The sequence below is a fragment of the Gymnoscopelus microlampas genome (genome assembly GCF_963454915.1).
Source record: "Gymnoscopelus microlampas genome assembly, chromosome: 13".
NCBI classification, from domain to species: Eukaryota; Metazoa; Chordata; class Actinopteri; order Myctophiformes; family Myctophidae; genus Gymnoscopelus; species Gymnoscopelus microlampas.
The window spans coordinates 6,367,691-6,388,276 of NC_139950.1; the positions used below are offsets into that span (position 1 = coordinate 6,367,691).

The following is a 20,586-nucleotide window of genomic DNA, read 5'->3' on the forward strand; positions in this document are numbered from 1 at the left end:
GGCAGTTTTGTCTCACCTGAATCCTGTGCTAGATCTATCAGAGGTCAACCAGTGTTCTCTTCTTTTGACCGCTGATAACAGAACTCCCAGACGTACTATGTTAGCTTTCATTTTGGTGGTCAACAACTTACTGACTTTTCCTTTGCTGCTAGACGCTGCCAAACCTGGAAAGAAGATACCATCAGGTGGCGTTTCCATATTCCCAGGTATGTAGTGTGATATCTTTTGAAGCGAAACATTTATGCTGGGAAGTGGGAACCCACCAAAAGAAAGGGTCATTCATGTGCTTTTTTGTGCGAGGAGGTTTGTGTGTGGGACTGTTCTTGCCAAACCACAGCTGGACGTCTGGTCAATGCATTTGGGATGCATGGGGAAATACTTTTTTTCCCGCCCGGAGTGGGGGAAAGAAATCTTCATGTGCGCGGGTGGAGCGTCCGCACGCCGTCAGTGAGAGCGACTGCATTCATTAACCCATTTAGACCTGAGGCTGATTCTAAAAACGCCTTCTAAATCTTTCTGATTTCAGATTTTAATTAAAAGAAATTCAACAACAAAAAATATTTTGCTATATATATAGCAACAGCTAATATTACACAGACACACGACATGAGGAACAGTTTAACCACTTTAAGCGCTATTTCAAAAATAGAAGAATGCAGCAGATCTACAAGCTCACAATGTTGCCAGTAGATCTGGTTAAAAGTGGTTGAGATCAGCTAGAAGGTAATCCAATGAGAGGATGTATAAGCAAATGAGTCCATTTGGATTGATTTGTACACTCTGAGAGTTAAATTTACACAGGATTTTACAGTGTAGATTGGGGGTCCCAGAGAAAAAATTGGGGTCCGTGGCCCTAATGCATGTGAAACTGGGGGTCTTTGAAATCGAATAGGTCGAGCATCACTGAATTAGAATGTGTTAGAGAACCACTGTCCCTTAACCACCATATTCTGGGGGGAACATTAGCCAAAAAAATAGCATATCTGCAAGCTCACAACACTCCACAACCTGACACGTTTTGAGCCGTTGTGAGCTTGTAGATCTGCTATTTTTTGGAATTACAAGCAGTCCAAGTGTAAAGCCAACTTGGGTTCAGTTCACAAAAGAAACTAACTAAAATGTCTCCTTGTAGAAAACAGCCTCTTCGGTTCCAAGAACGAGTCAGAGTCAGCGGAAAGCAAAGAGAATGGAACTCCAGTCAAACCCAGGACCCCCTCGGCCCCCAAACCTGTCTCTGGTGGTGGTGGTGGTGGTGGTGGGGGAGGGCTGTTTGACGATGACGAAGAGGAAGATGACTTTTTCAGCGGGAAAAAAAGCACTAAAACATCCAACTCTGGTAAGTATGACGACTGTTGCTTCAGTTTGCTTTGATTCTTTCTTGCCAATGGTGGACGGCACCTGCGTGCATTTAATTGAGTACTGTACTTTTTTCTTTTCTTTTTTTCTTTTGGATCTGTGCTTTATTTCAGTGATTCTCAACCTGTGGGTCGGGACTCCCAGGGGACTCCCCACATGATTTTTTTTGGGGGGGGTCCCCAGATGACAGTAAAGTGACAATTTAGTGTGTGTGTGTGTGTGTGTTCAGCTGGCCAGGACAGACCCAAAGCCAAGAAGACCGTCGACCTTTTCGGCGGAGATGAAGACGAGGATGACGAGGACGAAGGTGACATATTTAGCGAGAAGTCGAGCGCCCCGCCCCCTCCGGTTCAGAGCACCAAGGTGGTGGAGGAGCAGCCCAAAGCTCCTGAGAAGAAGGTACACACACACACACACACACACACACACACACACACACACACACACACACACACACACACACACACACACACACACACACACACACACACACACACACACACACACATTTGTATTACTAAACTTGTAAGGACATGAACCTTTTAGAACAGCGGTTTTATTAAAAGTTAGTTTTCAGTTTCGGATGCCAATTTTATCTAATCAGGAGAGAGAGCTCATACAGGCTACAGGATAAACAAGTGACATTTGTGATGAAACAAAGGAATGAGCATACACAAATGGAACCCTATAAAGTATAAACTGATAAATTATCGTCATGTCCTAATTGGATGAAATTAGTATCCTGACCTGAAATAGAGATGGGGAGACCCCTGTTACTGAACAAACACTCTATAGCGGAGGATAATGTAATATAAGGACTGCTGAGGATAACGCATTGTTGTTGTTCAGATGCCTGCAGGGGCCATCTCCATGTTTGGCCCCGGGACCCAGAACCTGCTCTCCGAGGGCCTGAAGAAACGCCAGCCGTCTACCAGCGATGACTCTGACAAATCCGACGAGGTATCTTATCTCTGTCCACTGACCTGAAAATGTATTTTCAGATCCCAATGCAGCTATGGCCAAATCTTTTCTAACATCAATGTGTAGTCAAGGCACCAGGTGCAAACAAATCAGGACCCAGCAGGACCCATGCCAGTCAGCAGGCGTGTGCTGGCAGGTCGCTCAAAAAAGAGAGCGAATACCAACAGAAGCATATTGGGGGAATCTTTGGGGTGGGGGCGCTACCCACACATTTAGCTGTGTTGCTCATTCTACAATTGCGCGATCGTTCCAAGTTATACCTCGTTGTAAAGGTGACTAATCAGCGATAATAACGATATAAAATACAATACCAATTGGTATTATTGAAGGGGAGAAATAATCAACAGAAGTTACGTTTCTGAAATAATGAGCTTACATATTGTTTTAACTGTGGGGCAAGCTGGTTTCAAAGCCTTTATGCTCATTTCTATCTCTTCCCACAATTCATCTATCCAGCCATCATGCTGTCACATTTTCATTGCAAATTGAAAATGTGAATAATAATGATGATATAATCAGAATAATAGCTGTCTCCATGAATGAAGGTATTTCTGTGGTTTCAGAATGGACCCCCACCAGATGTGGAGAAGGTTCCTATCACACAGACGCAGAAACCCGCCACAAGAGGACTCTTTTCTGACGATGAAGATTCACAAGTAAGATTTTAACAATGTTGAAACTAGAGCTGCAACTGTCCATTATTTTCTTAAGTGATTCTATCAATTACGTTTTTGTTTAATCAAATAATCTTGAACCGTGTTTTTAAATACAATATTTTTTTATATATCAATGAATCAACACGAAAAAAAAAATACTAATTTGTTTATAATTGACTAATGTACTATTAAGGTTGGGGTTAAGGTTTCGGGTTAGGCTTAGTTATAAAGAGTGCTGTCGTAACAATGGACCGTGGGACTATCTGAAAACATTTTAGGTTAGAAATAAGCAACGTAGTAACAAACATGCTTCACAGTCACACTGGCCGTCTCTCTCTCTCCCTTGGGCAGCCTAAGCGGTAGGCTACAAACACTAGCCGCACACAGCTGTAGTGAGTGAGATTCCAGCGTTCCATAGCCTGAAGGGATGGGAGCTTCTGATTGGTTGAGATTAGGTTGAGATGACGTTTCAGACTGAAACTTCAAAATTAAATGACTTTGGCATTTCACCACGACTTTAAGCACAATTCACACACCGGAAAAAGCCGACCTACAAGTTCACAATGCGTCACGGATGCATTTTAATTAGTTTTGTGTGTCCTGTCTTTGCAGATATTCCCAAGCATCCCTAAGAGCCGGTCCCAGCCTGAGCCTACCAGCCAGGGAAAGACCAGCAAGGCCCCTCTGTCCCTTTTTGACGATGAGGAGGAAGAGGTGAAGAAACACACACCCGTGTTTTCTCACATGTTCCACACCACACGGCGAGGTATTTTTTTAAGCGTGTATTTTACAGTTGAGTGTCTTCATAACATCCTGTCTTCTAACCACACAGGACCTGTTCGCGTCGTCAGCTAAATCGAAGCCAAAAGTGAACCAGGCTAAAGCCACAACGCCGCAACCCAAGAAGACCGCACCCAGCTCCCTGTTCAGTGACGACGAGGTAAGCCTGTCTCTTTACATCACCGCCGTTCATTTAAATTCAACCTGGAGGGAAGAGTCTGGTACATGTGTTTTAGAGTGTGCTTAACCTATTTAGACCCGAGGCCTACAAATGCCTTCTAAATCAGTTGTTCTCAAACTTTTTCATGTCAGGGACCCCCAAATTGATATATATTTTGCTACGGACTGCCACCTGAATAGTTTTTTGTACCAGGGACCTCCAGAAGAGAAGATTTGTGTTCAAAATTTTGAAATTATTCAAAAACTAATTCAAACCCCATTCAAGATTTTTCATAAATGTTCAAAAATAGCATTTTTACAAGCCCGCAGTGCGGCACAAGGTTTTTGAGAACCACTGTTCTAAATCCTAAGAGTTTTCTGAAGAATTCATGTTGCTATACAGATTTCCCGGTTCTAATGGGTTAACCACTTAAACCCTCCAGACTTGGTCAACTTGACCTGAGTTGGTTGGTACATTAGACACACAGGTCGGTGGTAAAGTACTTTTCTGCCTCTAACTCTCATATCAATTCAAACCTTTATTTATTCTCGAAGGGACATTGAGGTTGCCCTCAATTGCAAAGACACTTTATTACTGACCAAGTTATGATAATGTGCTTATAATGCATTATGAGCAGCACTTATAGTACTTCATAATCCTTATAATAAGTTGTTATGCATCATTTTAAACATTGTTATAATACCTTACAAGTGCATTATAATGAATTGTGCTTATAATGCATTACAGACCCAACCTTAATATACAGTCTTACCCAGATATGTTCTAATATCTGAAGTATAAAATAGGGCTGAAGTGGTTTGTTAAATTGAATGGCAGGCTGCAAAAAGATACAAAAGAAATGTGATTGCATGCATTTATTACATTATGTGGCGTTTTGACATTGACACGTGTGACAGGACCAGTGGTTGAACTCCAAAGCCGGTGCAGAGACCAAGACGGGAGGGATGAAGTCCAGTGTGAGCGCCCCCTCTAGTTTCCCCAGCGCCATTACATCCCAGAAAGGCAGTCTCTTTGATGACAATGAAGATGATGACCTGTTTGCTACGACTAAAGTGTCCAGGTATTCAGATGGACACAAACACATAGCTTTCACATAGAAATACATTTGTACTAGCCTGGCATGGCCAGACTCATATCACTGCTATCATTATTCTATAACGGATGATAACTTCCGACCAAATCCTTAACTTTGTGACAGTATTAAACAAAAAGGAATAATTTTAACATAATTAGGGAAGCCAGTTGCAGCTGCCAAATGCACGACTGCTTGCAAAAAGGATTTGCCTACTTTGTGAATGCGTAAATAACAACCTTATAATATCACGGCCCTGTTATATTCTATCAGAAGGCTGTTTAAGGATACAGCTTGTTCGCTCAGGGCAGCATAGGCTGTAGGCTGTGGTCGCTAAAATAAAGGTTGGCTTATGAATCCCATTATTGAACTTAATCAGATGAATGATTAAGTGTTGTGCATGTAGGCTAATGATGAACAGTCGTCGCTCTCTTGAGAGAGAGTGAGAGAGTGCAGCCTGCCGTTGCTATACTTTATTTCATATCTTAAGTAGGCTTACGTTGTTAGTGCTTGCCTTCAATCCCTCTGCTTGTAATAGTTTGTAGGATGATATGGTTATACAAACGCACAATTAAATGGTTTTGATAGGCTGCACAGCTCATGAAGCTGAGATAACACCCTCCCTCCTATTCTATAGGCTAGTAGCTCTCGTGAAAATAGAAAGCCAAAGGGTCTTGCCGTGATCCACAGTAGCCTAATTGAACGATCATTGATTGGTACAGTAGGTAGATGCAGACTACTATGCATTGATATTTACGTACCCTGGTAAAGCTCGATAACTGTGGAGTAGCTACAACGGGTCGCACGTCGAAAATAGCCGATCTACAAGCTCACAAGCGTGCCACGCCCTCGCCGGGTTGTGAGCTTGTAGATCAATAATTTCCGCTGCGCAACCCCATCGTACGACGAAGTAGCCTATACATTTGCCCTAAAAAGTGAACGACTGTCGACCGACTTGTAAACCCTGAAACAGGGTAAAGATTACCCTGAATGTAACATCTGAATCCAGTTTCATAGTACAATCCCATATGGAAGACAAGAAAACGTTGGTGAATTTCTATAGGCTATAGGTGTGAATCTGCCCTTAATCTCTCCACACAGACTGTTGGCTAACACAATTTCAAAATGCTTCCACCATACAGTCTGTGCAACGGAAGCGCTGAATAAAATGTCTGGCTTGAGAGGCTAGAGTTCTATTGAAGCCTAGTGGTTGCATTAGAAATGGATTTATATTAATGTCGGTGTATTAACGTGTCTCCATTGTGTCCTTGCTACAGTCAGAAGAAACACCAGAGAGTGGCTCTGTTGTTTGAAGACGAGGGTGGTGATGATGATGATGATGATGAAAGTAAAGGATCTCTGTTCGGTTCCAAACCTGCTGACAGCATCAGTGCTGCCGCTCCAGCCCATAAGGTGAGTGGGAGGAGTTCAAAGACAGTGTATCATTTAACCGTAGCATCTAGATCTGTGCTTGGGCCGCCCTAGTGTAGTTAGAGCACACGCCTTTCGTGCGGATGGTCGTGGGTTCGAACCCTGCCTGGGGTTCCTAACGCCAAAATCAAACGGGTTCAGATCTGGGCCAAGTGTCCTGAGGAGGCGCGTCTGAAGCCTGTCCTGGACGGGAGTCTCCAAACGGATGATGATCTAAATCCGTGCTTCTCAAAGTCCTCGAGGGCGTTCCACTTTCCAGGGGGTCCGGGGGTCCCCAGCAAAATGTGTTAATAATGCATTAAAATCTGTTTAAACACTTAAACACTACTGTGTGCACAGTTTATCTGCTATTTTCCAAAAAGGTCTTCAAAGAAATGTGACAAATTTGGAACAACACAAATCATGTATGGGCGTCCCTGGCATAAAATATTCTCAGATGGGGGTTCTGCCGCCAAATACATATACATATCAAATTGGGGGTCCTTGACATGACGCTGATCTAGAAACTATACATTTGTGTAAAAGAAATGGTTATTTTATGGTGTTACATAATTTACATTTTTTTCCCCCTGTTGAGCAAAGACCTCTACTTCCTCTTTTCTCCAGAGTTCTGCTGCGGCCCCCCCAACGCCGGCCCCTCCCTCTCTGTTTGACTCTGAACCTCCAGAGGAAGTGTCTTCTGTCCTCCAGAGAGCTGCCCTACAGAGCCCTGAGGCGCAACTCCCTGCAACACCACCAGGGGGTAGGGCTGAACAGTTAAATGCATATTAAACATGTTTCGGGGTCATTTTAATGTCTACTCTGACTTTTGTCGACACCCCAGACAGTTTTTAAGTTGCTTGATTCAGTATTTAGATATTTGATTTTTATTTTATCTGACACGCCCCCTTCCTATACAAACCCATTGTAACTTCAAACTCCATTTTAACCATGTTAGAGTCATCGAAAACACCCGTTTTTTTTTTTTCAATTACTTTTTCAATGTATTTTATTACATTTTTGTATTTAATTAAATTATTGTCATTATCCAAAAAAATATAAAAGACCAATGAAAAAAGTAAAAGAAGAAACATGGCCCCATCAAGTATCAGGAGGGCACTATGAGTCACCAGAACCAAGGGCGGGTGTTTTCAATTAATCTATTATGGTTAAAATAGAGTTTGAAGTTACAATGGGTTTGTATAGGAAAGGGGCGTGTCAGATAAAATTAATATTAAATATCTAAATACTGAAGCAAGCAACTTAAAAACTGTCTGGGGTGCTCACAAAAGCCAGAGTAGACGTTAAAATAACCCCAAACATGTTTTAAAGTGAAATATCTCTTTAATCGGAACATAATCAAAATCACTTACCATTGAAAAATGTAATAATGAATAATAATAATATTATTAATATAATAATAATCACAAAATGAGTCTGAAAAAATCTCAATTAGATGTTTTTTTTCTGTCCCAATGGTTCAGGGCTGCCAGGGTTCAGTGAAAGCAGAAAGAAGCCCCCCGGAGCGGTCAGCCTGTTTGGGGGTATCGACGTCCTGGCCTCCAAGCAGCCCAAGAAGAGCCCGTCGTCAGACGAGGCCGACGCCAGTGCCAGTGTCCTGTCCGGGGGGGACGGCCCCCCACCACCAGCCAGTGATGGAAGAAGTACTAAAAATGTTTAACTTAAGTAAAAGTACCAAACCGTAATGTAGAAATACTGTTACAATGTTACAAGTAAAAGTCTGGTATTCAACATTTTAGTACAAAAAGGTCCCATTTCACAAGTTTTCAAATGTATAAAATCTTTTTTATGCATTTGAAAACGTGTGAAATGGGACCATTTTATTAATGGAAAAGTATATGTATATATATATATAGGGCTGAAGTGGTTAATGTATGCTTTGTACTAATCTAAAAAAGGAAGTGACAAGTAACTACAATTTTCAAATACCGGTAATTGTATTGGAGTAAAAGTACAATATTTGCCTCTTGAGATGTAGTGGAGTAGAAATAAAAGTATAGCAAAATTGTAAATACTCCAATAAAGTAAAAAATACCTAAAATGTGTACTTAAGTAAAGTACTTGAGTAAATGTTCTTACTTAGTTACTTTCCACCTCCGCCGCCAGCTCCACCGTCGTCCCCCACCACGAAGGAAGAGAAGAAAGCCAACAAAATGAACGCCGTCAGTCTGTTTGACCAGGAGGAAGAACAGGACGAGGACTCCGAAGGGAGCGCAGCCACCAAGCCGGCTGCTAAGAAGAACACACTCAAGGTGTGTATATATATATATAACAACCATAAACCATAACTTGTTCCACAAAAAACACTCCCAGACACAGCAGTAAGTTTTTTATTTATTTTCGGTCCAAACCCCCCCCTCCCCACAAAAAGAAACATGTTTTGAATGATAAATAAAGTACATTATTATTTATCCATTTGAAAACATATAGCACATGAGCAAAAAACTTAATTAGACACAAATCACTTTCTGATAGATAACCACAGCCCTATTCAAAATTGTAAAAAAAATCGTTGATCTACAAGCTTGCAAGCTTATCAAGCTCTTTTTTTGTTATGTGCCCCTTTAACACATTACCCGGCAAGTTATTAAACATAGTTTTTTATCCCCATGCCAGCGTAATTACCTTAAAAAGACGATCTTTTAAACGCTGTGGAAGCCACGTTGTGTACAAAAAAAAAAGAAAAAGAACTTGAAAATAGAACACATATCTGCGTTCTTGGCGGGCAATGTGTTAATGACATGCCCAAAATAAGGACACCAGGTTGAAAGTGGTTCAAAACCGGGCCACATCGGGTGTGTAAAATGCTGATAGGGATGTCATCAAATAAGTAAAATAATGGTGGATAATCTATGGATCTGGCTCCGGTAGAAAAGTGTGTGTCTTTAACACCCATGCAGACTGCAGAGTGTTCCATTATGAACGTGTGTTTTTGCGCTTGTGTGGCACAGTGGTAAAATAGCTGCCACCACCACAGAGTCTGGGGGTTCGAATCCACCGCGGTGGATGCGGCTTTGTCAAGCGTCTGTGCTACGAACACAATTGGCCCTTTTCAGGATTGCAGGCCTTTTAGGGGATTCGTTTCGAGCCTGTAGATCTCCTACTTTTGATGCTTTTGCGTGACGCTGTAGTATGATGAAGTAGGACGTTAATTTACGAAAAAACACAAAATGTTAGAATATGGAGATAAGAGGTTTCTGCCCGACAGCAACAAACTAAAGGTGCGTGTTTGACCCCCCCATGCAGGCTGCAGCAAAGACCAGCGGGGTCTTCCAGGATGAGGAGCTGCTGTTCAGCCGGACACAGCAGAAGGACAACGACCCAGACGTTGACCTCTTCACCACCTCAGGGAAAGCTGTGGTCAGTCTGGACTCTCTTTCTTTTTTTTCCCAGTGTTTTTCGCCCAGGTGGACGTGGTTTTGAGATTAGGTTTAGGCGTGGTTTCTGTGAGGTTAGGGTTAAGGTCTGTCTGGGCGCATTGGACGTGTTGGTCTGCCTTTACATGTGCAACACAAAGCATGTTCGTTACTGTATTCCACACCCAGTTGTGCTAAGAGCCTTTGTGCCTTGACTTACAATCTTTCTGGTTCACTTCTGACTAGAAAAATTGTTCTTTAATGGTTAAAAACAATTGGTGTTATGCTTACAATTAGGAACAGGGGTTGGGGTTAGGATGAAGCATTTAGAGGTCATGTTTAAGGGATGGAGTTATTTATACTTAGTATAACTCTTTAGTGTCTAGCCTTTAGTGTTAGCGTTAAACTGGCATAAATAAAAGGTAAAAAAGTATAGTATAGTAAATGTTAGTGTGCCTTTTGTTTCAGAGTACAAAGGCAGCAGCACCCAGTCTGTTTGCTGATGATGATGACGATGACCTCTTCACCTCCATCAAGCCTAAAGCTCCACCGGTACACATGACTTTACATCACTGCTTCTCAATGTGGGGTCCTTAAGGGGGGGTTCCAGGGGGTCCCCGGACAAACGACTGATAGTTATAAATAGTTGTAAATAAAAAAACAAATATTAGATACTCCTGTTTCTGCTGCTTGACTACATGAGGTTGACATTCTGAGCATTTTGTTGTTGACAGTCGTGGATGATGACAGTGCACGGTGTTGCACTGTGTTGTTGTTGATGATTGATTGATTGATTGATTGATTGAATACTTTATTAGCAGGATTATTCTATATCTTAAAGGCATCTCTCTTTACTTACCTTCAGACACCCTGCTCTTGCGTCAGAGTATTTGTATACATACATACATGCACAAATACATGTATGTATGTATTTGTATGTGTTTATACTGCATGTATACTACTGTATGGGTATGTACTTTGGCCTTTTTGGGGGTAATTGGGGGCAGGGGGTGGCTAGTCCTGAGGGAGCTTTATTCTGTGTTCGTACGGTATGTATGTGTGTTGTATTGTTTTGTGTTTTTTCTGAAAAGCAGATGAGTCTTAAGGGGTTTATCCTTCTAATAAGCCTCCTATTCCCGTACGCAGAAAGTAGCAGAGAAGCCCAGCAAACCTAAAGATGAAGCACCTCTGAAACCTGCCACCCCTGCACCAGAACCTCAGAAACCTGCAAGCGCTGAATCAGAACCTCTTAAAGCCACCAGCCCTGCATCCGTGCCAGAGAATGAGGTGTGACTGCTGCTTGCATATATACCTGAAACCTCCTTATTATCGATGCATTTGTAGCCTGGTAAACCCTCCCTCCGGAAATCTCATTTCCATTTGATTCCAGGAGTGAGTCTGGCATGATTGCCCATTGTGGGAGTTTCTAGCGGAATTAAAAACTAACCGAGCCAATCAGCGTCCTCGCTCATTGTTTTGTGATTGACAGCGGGGGTAGGCCAATCAGGTGGAACCAGAGTGGTTCACACGTCATTAATCAATACACCTTTCATACAAGCTGCTCATTAACATCAAAGACAAACCAATTACTCCTGGTGATAATCACTGCAACCTAAAGTGGCTTAATTGGACATCAAAGGGCCACTTGGACATCAAAGCCACATTACTCCCACCCATCTCTAGCCCACAGCCAAATTGCCCATATAGGTCTGCAGGCCAGACTCACTCCTGAAATAAAATACAATTGAGATTTCTGGAGGGAGGGTTTACCAGGCTAATGCATTTGCACATATTAACCCATATTATTTACACACGTACAGTATATACAATATACATGTATGGTTTTGTCATTTTGATCAAGAGAAAGCTATGCATTTTATTTATTTTTCATATGCTTCAAAAAATAATGTTACTAGACAATGTAGTTATCATGATTCATTGCTAAATGTGAATGTGTTTTATAAAAGTTATAGGAAACCCTTGGGGTTGGATTCTGAACTTGTTATGTTGTTATTTAACTGCACAGAAACCTGCAGCAAGCCCTGTAAAATCTAAAGAGCCCTCATCAAGGATTGGAAAACTCCAAGTAACTGTTTTTTTTTTTGTTGACTTCTAATTATTTGTGGCATTCTTTGCTTTTTATTCCATCTGAAAAGACTTTGATATTTCTTACTACGTTTCCTCTGCATGTTTACCTTACCTGTAGCTCTCTCTGTTGAAGCAAAGATTATGTGGACTTCCTCAATGATTCAAAGTCTACAGGACAGCACGGCTGTCATGCTCATTAACACAATGCTCTGTTGTGATTTTTGCCAGACTTAAAGCAATTGTTCCTCCTTTTATTCCAGTTTTCCAAAATTGCTCATACTTGGATCTGTCACTTTACAACGTTCTTCTAAATCTACATCCTCGACTTCCTACTTTCCTCTGAATTTGATCTACTGCTTGAGACCACAACGCAAAACTGCATGAATAGAGCAGCTTTCCTTCTGTAGTAAAAAAGCTTAGTTTATATCCATGTATTTAGTATGTACATACAGCTTGATATGTGGGCTAGTCTTCCACTTAGTCTTTCGTGTAATTCCCATCAGCGGTCGCCACAGCGGATCACCTGTTTCCATCTGCTTCATGTTTTCTCTGTCTTCCTCAGTCACTCCAGCCACCTGCATGTCCTCTTGTCACCTGCATCCATAAACCCCCTCTTTGACCTTCCTCTTCTCCTCTTGCCTGGCACCTCCATCTTCAGCATCCTTCTCCTAATGAACCCCTCATCATATCTCCTTCTCTGCATGTCTAAACCATCTCAACCTCTTGATTTATCCCCAAACCTTCTAACCTGGGCTGACCCTCTAATGTAGTCATTTCTGATCTTGTCACTCCTAATGAGAATCGTGACAATCCTCAGTTCTGCCACCTCCAGCTCCGCCTCCTGTCTTTTCGTCAGTGCCACCGTTTCCAAGCCGCAAAGCATGGCTGGTCTCACTACCGTCCTATACATCTTCCCTCTCACTCTTGCTGGTACCCTTCTGTCCCAAAACACTCCTGACACTTTCCTCCATCCGCTCCTCCCTGCCTGCACTCTCCTCATCACCTCTCTTCCACTCTCCCCATTACCCCAATTATGATATCAGAACAAAATGGCCGCCGCCTTAACTTTTTCAACGTCTGTTCCTTTTCGCATCCAGGCCAACCTTCTGATCAACCCCACTGCTCTACTGCCGGGCGCCGCGCCTCGCATCCCAGGGGCTGTCGCCGTGCTTCCGGGCCTGGGCACGGGTTCTTCCTCCGGGGTGTCCAGCTCCAGTTTGACCCCCAGCCCCACGACCCCTGTAAGGACCCAGACAGACGGGGGGGACGGAGGCGTCGGCTTCGAGAGCCCAGTCCAGGTCGCTACGCTGCAGAGCGCCAACAAGGTGGGTCGGAGCTAGACCGCGGGCAAGCATGAACATAGCCTGTAGACCAGTGGTTCCCAAACTGGGGGTCCGGACCACCCAGGGGGGTCCCTAAATTATTTTAGGGGGGGTCCTTAGATGATTAGCATAATGTGCAACATTGTTTTCTCAACAGTACAGTAAAAATAAAAAAAAGTATAAAACAGGGTATCTGCAAATACCATATCTTGGCCAAATTGTCAAATATTACATAAGCATATTACATATAAGCTACAGTACCTAGTAACCAGTCAATTACAAAATGTGTTGGCTCTTTGAGCAACAGTATGTTGGTGTTTACTCATCCGCTACTTTTGTCTATGATCAGGGTTCCTACACATTTTCCATTTTCAAAATGCTCAGACTCAAACTTCAAGCATTTGCAGTAGATTTTTCTGACCCCATTTGACATCCGTGTACAAAAATCTAGATGCTTATTAACCACAAGGAAGTGGTTTCACCAGAGGAGTAGAGAGAAAAGAGAAGCCTGATTTATACGTAGTACTACGACAGTGTTACTCGCCGATAATAGCCAATCTACAAGCTCACAACATGTCGCACCATAGCACATTGTGAGCTTGCAGATCTGAGAAACAGATTTGCCGTGTTTGTGTGTGTGGTATTAATATAATTAAAAAAACTGGTGATATCACTGCCTGATAAAAAGCAGACGGTTTAACCACAGAGTACGATGGAAGGGTTTGGTTCAGTAATATTCTGACTCACTACAAACGTACATGTTTACAATTTAGGCATGTAGCATACGCTCTTCATCCAGAGTCGCAAGCAAGGTTAACACATACATTAAATGCATAAAGGCAGTGTAGTGTCTCAGTAATCTAGGATCATAGGTAAATCAAGAACCTAGCATCAGTCGAAACTGTATAATATCAAAACATTAGTTATCTGTACATTTAAACTATAGGATGCCAGCTCAACAAATGAACATGGCATCTGTCTAAATAACAAGAACCTAGCATCAGTCTAAACAATATGCTAATAATAATCTGCAAATTGAAACTAGGATACCAGGTACAGTAAACAATGAGCCTAGAATCTGTCTAAATAGCATGCTATCAAATTACATGCTGTGTTGCAGATTAAACGTTTTTATGAATTCTAATAGACAATCTACATGCACACAAGTGAGCATGTAGATCGTCTATTTTCAAATAGCCGTAATTAACTAATTTTGCTGGGAAACCCCTGGTACCCCCCGAGGACCCCTGGGGGTCCCCGGACCCCACTTTTAGAAGCAATGCCCTAGGGGCCCCAGACCCCCTGTTGAAGACCTCTGTTGTACATCATTGCTCTCTCTCTCTCTCTCCCCTGGCAGAGTCGTGCCAAAGGCTCCGTGCGACGGAGGCCCCAGTCCAGAACAGCGAGGCAGCAGGCCGTGCAGACGTCTGGGGAGGACCGACAGGAGGACACCCTGGACGAGGACAGACGTGTCCCAAGCAGCCCCACTGTGTCCCCCGTCGCCTCATCTCCTCCGGTCCAGACCGGCCACGACGACCCTGCTGTCCATCCAACTCTAGCCGACTCTGTCCTGTCATCTCAACCTCCAGGTGGGCCTGATGTCTCAGTTATTACATAATCGTCACTGTCGGGGCAGAAACCTCCTATCTCCGTATTCTAACTTGTTTTGTGTTTTTCCACAAGCTCGAAGCGCGTTTTGAGCTTGTAGATCTGCTACTTTTGATGCTTTTGAATTTGAATCCTCTAAAGTAACAGCTTTGGACGTAATGAGGTTTCCACCCGAGACAATAATAATCCCCTGGTTGCAATTAATAGAGTTAATTTGCAGTAATTTTTTTCATAATCTTTACAGAAATGGCTATCTACAGTACACGCTAGATCGGCTACTTTTGCAATTTTTTTAAGTATAAAATGACTAAGTATATGCCTTGTTTGGACCGTAGTACTTTATTTATGTTGATTATTGGTTACCGGTCATTCATCGGTAGTTTCTTTGTATATTCTAGTTATTTGTCATATCTGCCCTGTGCAATGTGTTTACAAAGCTAAACGTTTTAACACAATATAAGTATTTGGATGACAATTAATGGTCAACGAAAATGCCATGACTGTAACAACCCAACAGAACCTCCAGGCAGACCCTCTGTCCTCACGTTGCCAGTGTCCACAAACCCTGGACAGAAACACTCTCCTACGTGGAGCGATGACCACAAGGCCCCGGCGACGCCTCCGCCCGACCCAGACGACCTGTTCGCCTCCGACGGTCACGGCGGCGGTGGTCTGTTTGGCTCCAAGTCTGCCGCTAAACACGCCACGCCCCCTTCCCAAACAGCAGCGAAGACACCTGCGGCGCAGCAGGATCATCAGGCCGGCGACCGCCCGTCGCGTTCGAAGAAAGAGACAAGTGCACTTCCGTCCCTTTTCGATGACCACAACAAGGATGACCTCTTCCAGAAGGTCAAGCCGAGGTCGACGGCGAAGAAGGCCAAGGCCTCGTCGTCCTTCCTCGAGGAAGACAACGATGACGACATCTTCGGGACGAACAAAAGCTCGGCCCCGACGCTCGCCGTCAACAAAGAGGCCAAGAGTCTGACCAAACCAGACATCTTCCAGGTAGGGCAGTGATTCTCAAACTACTTTATCATTTCAAGGACCCCCAGTTTCCTATGCATTAGGTCACGGACCCCCATAACTCTTGAGAGTGTACAAATGGAACCAAATGGACCCGTTTTGGTTCCATTTGTACACTCTCAGAGTTACCAAACATTTAGCTGGGGACCCCCTCTGAAACCCCCTCAAAGACCCATGGGGGTCCCCGGACCCTACTTTAAGAACCACTGAGGTAGGGGGTGCAACATTTAATGGGACTAATTGATTTAATAGGGGCGGCCATAGCTGAGTGGCTAGTGAGCCCGCCTGGGGACTTTGGAGCCAAAGGCCCTGGTTGTCCCAGGTACGATTCCAGGCCAGCAATGTGTCGATGTGTGTCCCTGAGCAAGACTCTTAACCCCTAATTGTTCCCCGAGCGCCGCACAATGGCTGCTAGTTGTTATAGTATGGGTAAAATGCAGAGGACAAAACAAAACAAATTCTAAATAGCAGATTTGAAAGTTTGAAAAACAAAAAAAAAGCTTTTCTGTGTGACAAGGCGGACTGATATCACATTGAGAGCATATACAGGCAGAAAGTGGGTGAAAGCATGTTATGATTTTTGTGCAACATGTTTAACCCATTAAGACCTGGAACGCATCTGTCACTTTAGATTTCTTTGGCTATTCAAAAATAGCAGATATACAAGCTCATAGCGCGGCACCGAGTGCCGCGCTATGAGCTTGTAGATCTGCTATTTTTGAAAAATCTTGAAAACATTTTTTTTTTTTTTTTCCAAAAAAACTGTTAGGATTTAGAAAACATTTTTAAGAATCGCCTCAGGTCTTAATGGGTTAAAATGTTATACCACCTCCAAACAGACCAGACTGACGCCCCCTTGTGATATTTACCGCCCCTTCAGGGGGCAGAACACGGTCCTTGGTAAAAGTGTTTTGGATTCTTATGTCTTATGTGTTTTGTCCCCCAGGATGAAGCCACCTCGGTGCCTAAAGCTCCCAAGAAGCAGACAGCTCAGTCCCTGGATGCCAGCCTGTTTGATAAGAAGCACACAGTGGATGCCAGCCTGTTTGATAAGAAGCACACAGTGGATGCCAGCCTGTTTGATAAGAAGCACACAGTGGATGCCAGCCTGTTTGACGACAACGTTGACATCTTCGCTGACCTGACGTCCACCACGAAACCAAAAGACAAGTCCAAGAAGAAGATGGAGACCAAGTCAATATTCGACGACGACATGGGTAAGTAATACAGCATTGTAAAATGGTTTGTGCATATTTGACCTTGTTTATTGTTAAAGGTCGATTTCAAACATTGACAAGCGAAAGGTCGTACTCAGAAAGACAAGATCAACAAGGTTTTTATTTTTTCGTTTCGGCTATCCAGCCTTCTTCAGTCAAAGGACGATTTCACCCATTCTCAAGCTATTTTCATACACAGGTTATTACATACGGCAGGGGTTCTCAACCTTTTCAGGCCGCGACCCCCAAAATAATGATATTATTTCCCGCGACCCCCCGCGTGCACACGTGCGGTCCCGTTCGCGCGTGCGAGCGGTCCCGTTCGCGCGCGCGAAGGTTATTTAATTATAATAGGTTATTTGATAATTGTTTATTATCAAAACATTTTTGCAAAAAGTGGGTAAATTGAGTAAATTAACTGATAAAACATGAATTAATGATAACATAAAAAAAACTTTTTTTTTTTTTCATTTTTTTTTTAAAAATTCACCAAAAAATCTGGTGACCCCCCCAAATTATTTTGCGACCCCCAGGTTGAGAACCACTGACATACGGTACCATTTCTGTCTACTCAACTCTGTGTCTCAGAGGAGGGCTGTGGTCAGAAACCTGCCTACCAGTGACATCATCTGTTTTGCGTTTTTTGGCCATTTCATTTCTATTTCAGTATGCTAACTTACCAGGACCAGAAAGGCTGTAGTTTCTATTAGCTTGGAATCCCTGTCGTTGATGTCTGTTATTGGTAGGCAGGATTCTGAACTGTCCACAGCCCACGTAATGATACACAGAGAGTAGACGGTAATTGTGCCATCTTATATCTTATATGAAGATAACGTTGAAATGGGCGCTCCTTTAACCACTTAAACCCCAACATCCATCTTCAAGCTTTCTCTGAAAATAGCAGATTGTCAAGCTCACAACACGATGCGTTGTGAGCTTGTCAATCTGCTATTTTCAGCGAAAGCTTTCCCCACAATAACAGAGAAGACACTAGTATAGAGACCTGACGGACTCCGCTCAAACATATTGGGTTTAAAGGTAGGGTAAGTGATATTTGTTGGTCATTTTTGTTTGTTTTTGTTATAAAGGTTAAAGTACTATATTCTGATAGTAATCATTTCTACAGAGCGTTTGTTTGGTCACAGGGGTCTCTCTTTAGTAGACAGAATATAATTTCATTTTCAGGTAGGTGGCAACATTTAAGCCAATCAGGAAAGAGCACTGAAAATGCATTTTCTGTTTAATAAAGAGCTGGAGAGACATGGGAGACTCCTTTTACTGAACAAACACTCTATAGCAATGAGTACTATCAGAATATAGAGCTATTCAACACTTATTTTAACCAAAGTAAATCACTTACCCTACCTTTTTAAGTGGTTAACATGTGATGGACTTGAATTCTGTGTTTTTAACAGAATATTTTATGTTCATTTTGTCTCTAAAGATGATATATTCTCAGTAAAACCGGCGACAAAGGCTCCCAGTAAGTCCAAGAAGAAAACCCCGAGATCGCAGGACACGAGTGCAGCCGAGGATCCGGGCAACATATTTGACGATCCGCTGAACGCGCTCGGTGGGAACTGAGCTGTTTTCCATCGGCCAGATTTGTACAATTGTGCATTAAAACGCTTTTTGTCATTTCAAAGACAGAAGGATTGAAGGACCAAGGATAACACTGTTGATATAATATTTATATGAAATACTGTGGCTTATTCTTGCAAGGAAATTAAAAGGAGCAAATAAATGAAAGTGATTTCGATCAGCTTCCAAAAATCATCTCAAGAATAACAGATCAGAATATAGAACAGTTATTAAGGACTGTGTCTTTATTTAATATACATGATAGCACTTTATAAGCATTCTATATGCTTACCCTCGAGGCCTGCAGACATTATAACAGTAAATGATTTATTTCACATGCTCTTTGTTAGTCCTTTTGGCTTTGCCATTCTGAGATTCCATGTCTTTGATTTCTGTGCCATATCATGTTATGATTGATCAATGTGTTTAATTACATAGTTAGGCATTTTGACAATGTTTTTATTAATATGAAATTCATCCATTTCTTAACTTGGCTGTTACGAAAAGGAAATTTGTTTTTAAGTAAAAAAGAAACATATTTTCACACGTGTGGTTATTTAAAATTAAATTAATTTGTTTTAAAGTGAGTGTTAAACGATGTATGGTAAGCAGTTTACACATCAGTTTAAAAATGTCCGTTTAGATCATATTTAGTTGTACCAATTCACCCCAAATAATGTGCAGCGTGGAGGAGGCCACCGTAAGTGATATGGAATAAGATCTCAAGGATAACTTCAGGCCTTCCAGTATACATCAAATACATTATTCATTGTCCATTTACAGTTGTGGAGAGTAACTACAGTACATTTACTCAAATTCTTACTTGATACTCCACTACTTCCCAGACGCAGATAGTACACATTTACTCCACTACAGTTATTTGACAGCTTAAGTTACGTTGTAGATTTAGATTAATACTAAACATACATTAAAGGGATATTCTTTGGTTCAAACTAAAGGTTTATGGTTAAAAACTCAAAGCTCCAATAGTAATGTTAAGTAACAGGAGTCTCCCCGTCTCTCCAGCTCTTTAGTAAACACAAAATACATTTTTAGGTGGGTTATAAATGTTGTCCAATCAGCAGAGTTCAAGTTTTATTAGAAAACAATTGCATAACAGCATGAATTATGTTTCTTACAGATTCAAGAGGGCCGCTATAAGATAACATTTGAAAATAACTAATAATCAAACATCAGAACACATCAAACAATAAAAAGTGAACCCACAAAGGTAATTTGTTCCAGTTCCAAGTATGTCTGCTCATTTGTTTGAGTTCTCTCTCTTCCTGATTGGATGAAACCGGTATCCTGACCTGAAAATGTATTTTGTGTTTACTAAAGTGGAGAGATGGGGAGAGCCCTGGCTGTTACTGAACACACACTATATCAGGGTGTTTCAACTGGACTGGTGGTCTGCCAGTGAGTGCTCCTCCATCCTACTCCTCTTGCCTGTAGTGACATATATCACCCTCCCCCTATTACTACTAGTAGTAATACATTGTGTGTGTGTGTGTGTGTGTGTGTGTGTTAATAAAGAACCCTTGGTGATATCACTGCCTGGTAGAAGGCAGACGGTTTAACCACAGAGGAAGATGGAAGGGTTTGGTTCAGTAATATTCTGACTCACTGCAAACGTACATATTCACAATTTAGGCATGTAGCAGACGCTCTTTATCTGGAGTGACTTACAGTAAGCAAGGTTAACGCATACATCAAATGCAGAGTGTGTACTGCCTCAGTAATCTAGGATCATAGGTACACCAAGAACCTAGCATCTGTCTAAACTGTATAATATCAGAATCAATGTATAGGATGCCAGTTCTGTCTAAATTACATTATAACCTTTGCATAACACTGCATGGTCATCAAGGCTAGGTCAAGTGCTACGGGCTAAGGTGGAGTCCACAAGACTGGGTGTTTCCACTCAAACTACC

The 20,586-nt window shown here is 42.3% G+C and overlaps 2 protein-coding genes across 7 annotated transcripts in view; both read left to right on the top strand.

The window, feature by feature from the left end:
* The window catches only part of washc2c (WASH complex subunit 2C), a 35,748-nt gene extending 16,554 nt beyond the window's left edge, over positions 1-19,194 (top strand). For 5 of the 6 annotated variants that reach the window (XM_084075758.1, XM_084075760.1, XM_084075761.1 and 2 more), the window contains exons 14-34: positions 153-206; positions 1,133-1,336; positions 1,586-1,755; positions 2,206-2,316; positions 2,901-2,993; positions 3,606-3,707; positions 3,826-3,933; positions 4,851-5,014; positions 6,304-6,439; positions 7,064-7,199; positions 7,921-8,100; positions 8,564-8,709; positions 9,704-9,817; positions 10,282-10,365; positions 10,960-11,100; positions 11,840-11,899; positions 12,999-13,226; positions 14,581-14,812; positions 15,349-15,836; positions 16,801-17,071; positions 18,516-19,194. In XM_084075758.1, coding sequence (XP_083931884.1) covers positions 153-206; positions 1,133-1,336; positions 1,586-1,755; positions 2,206-2,316; positions 2,901-2,993; positions 3,606-3,707; positions 3,826-3,933; positions 4,851-5,014; positions 6,304-6,439; positions 7,064-7,199; positions 7,921-8,100; positions 8,564-8,709; positions 9,704-9,817; positions 10,282-10,365; positions 10,960-11,100; positions 11,840-11,899; positions 12,999-13,226; positions 14,581-14,812; positions 15,349-15,836; positions 16,801-17,071; positions 18,516-18,655 — 3,362 coding nt within the window. In that variant the 3' untranslated portion in view covers positions 18,656-19,194. The remainder of the gene's footprint in view (positions 1-152; positions 207-1,132; positions 1,337-1,585; positions 1,756-2,205; positions 2,317-2,900; positions 2,994-3,605; positions 3,708-3,825; positions 3,934-4,850; positions 5,015-6,303; positions 6,440-7,063; positions 7,200-7,920; positions 8,101-8,563; positions 8,710-9,703; positions 9,818-10,281; positions 10,366-10,959; positions 11,101-11,839; positions 11,900-12,998; positions 13,227-14,580; positions 14,813-15,348; positions 15,837-16,800; positions 17,072-18,515) is intronic. The other variant, XM_084075763.1, reaches the window with a different exon arrangement.
* LOC311058363 (uncharacterized protein) overlaps positions 1-20,586 on the top strand; it is a gene marked incomplete at both ends in the record, with an annotated part of 195,684 nt that overhangs the window by 141,473 nt on the left and 33,625 nt on the right. The gene's annotated exons all lie outside the window — the stretch shown is intronic.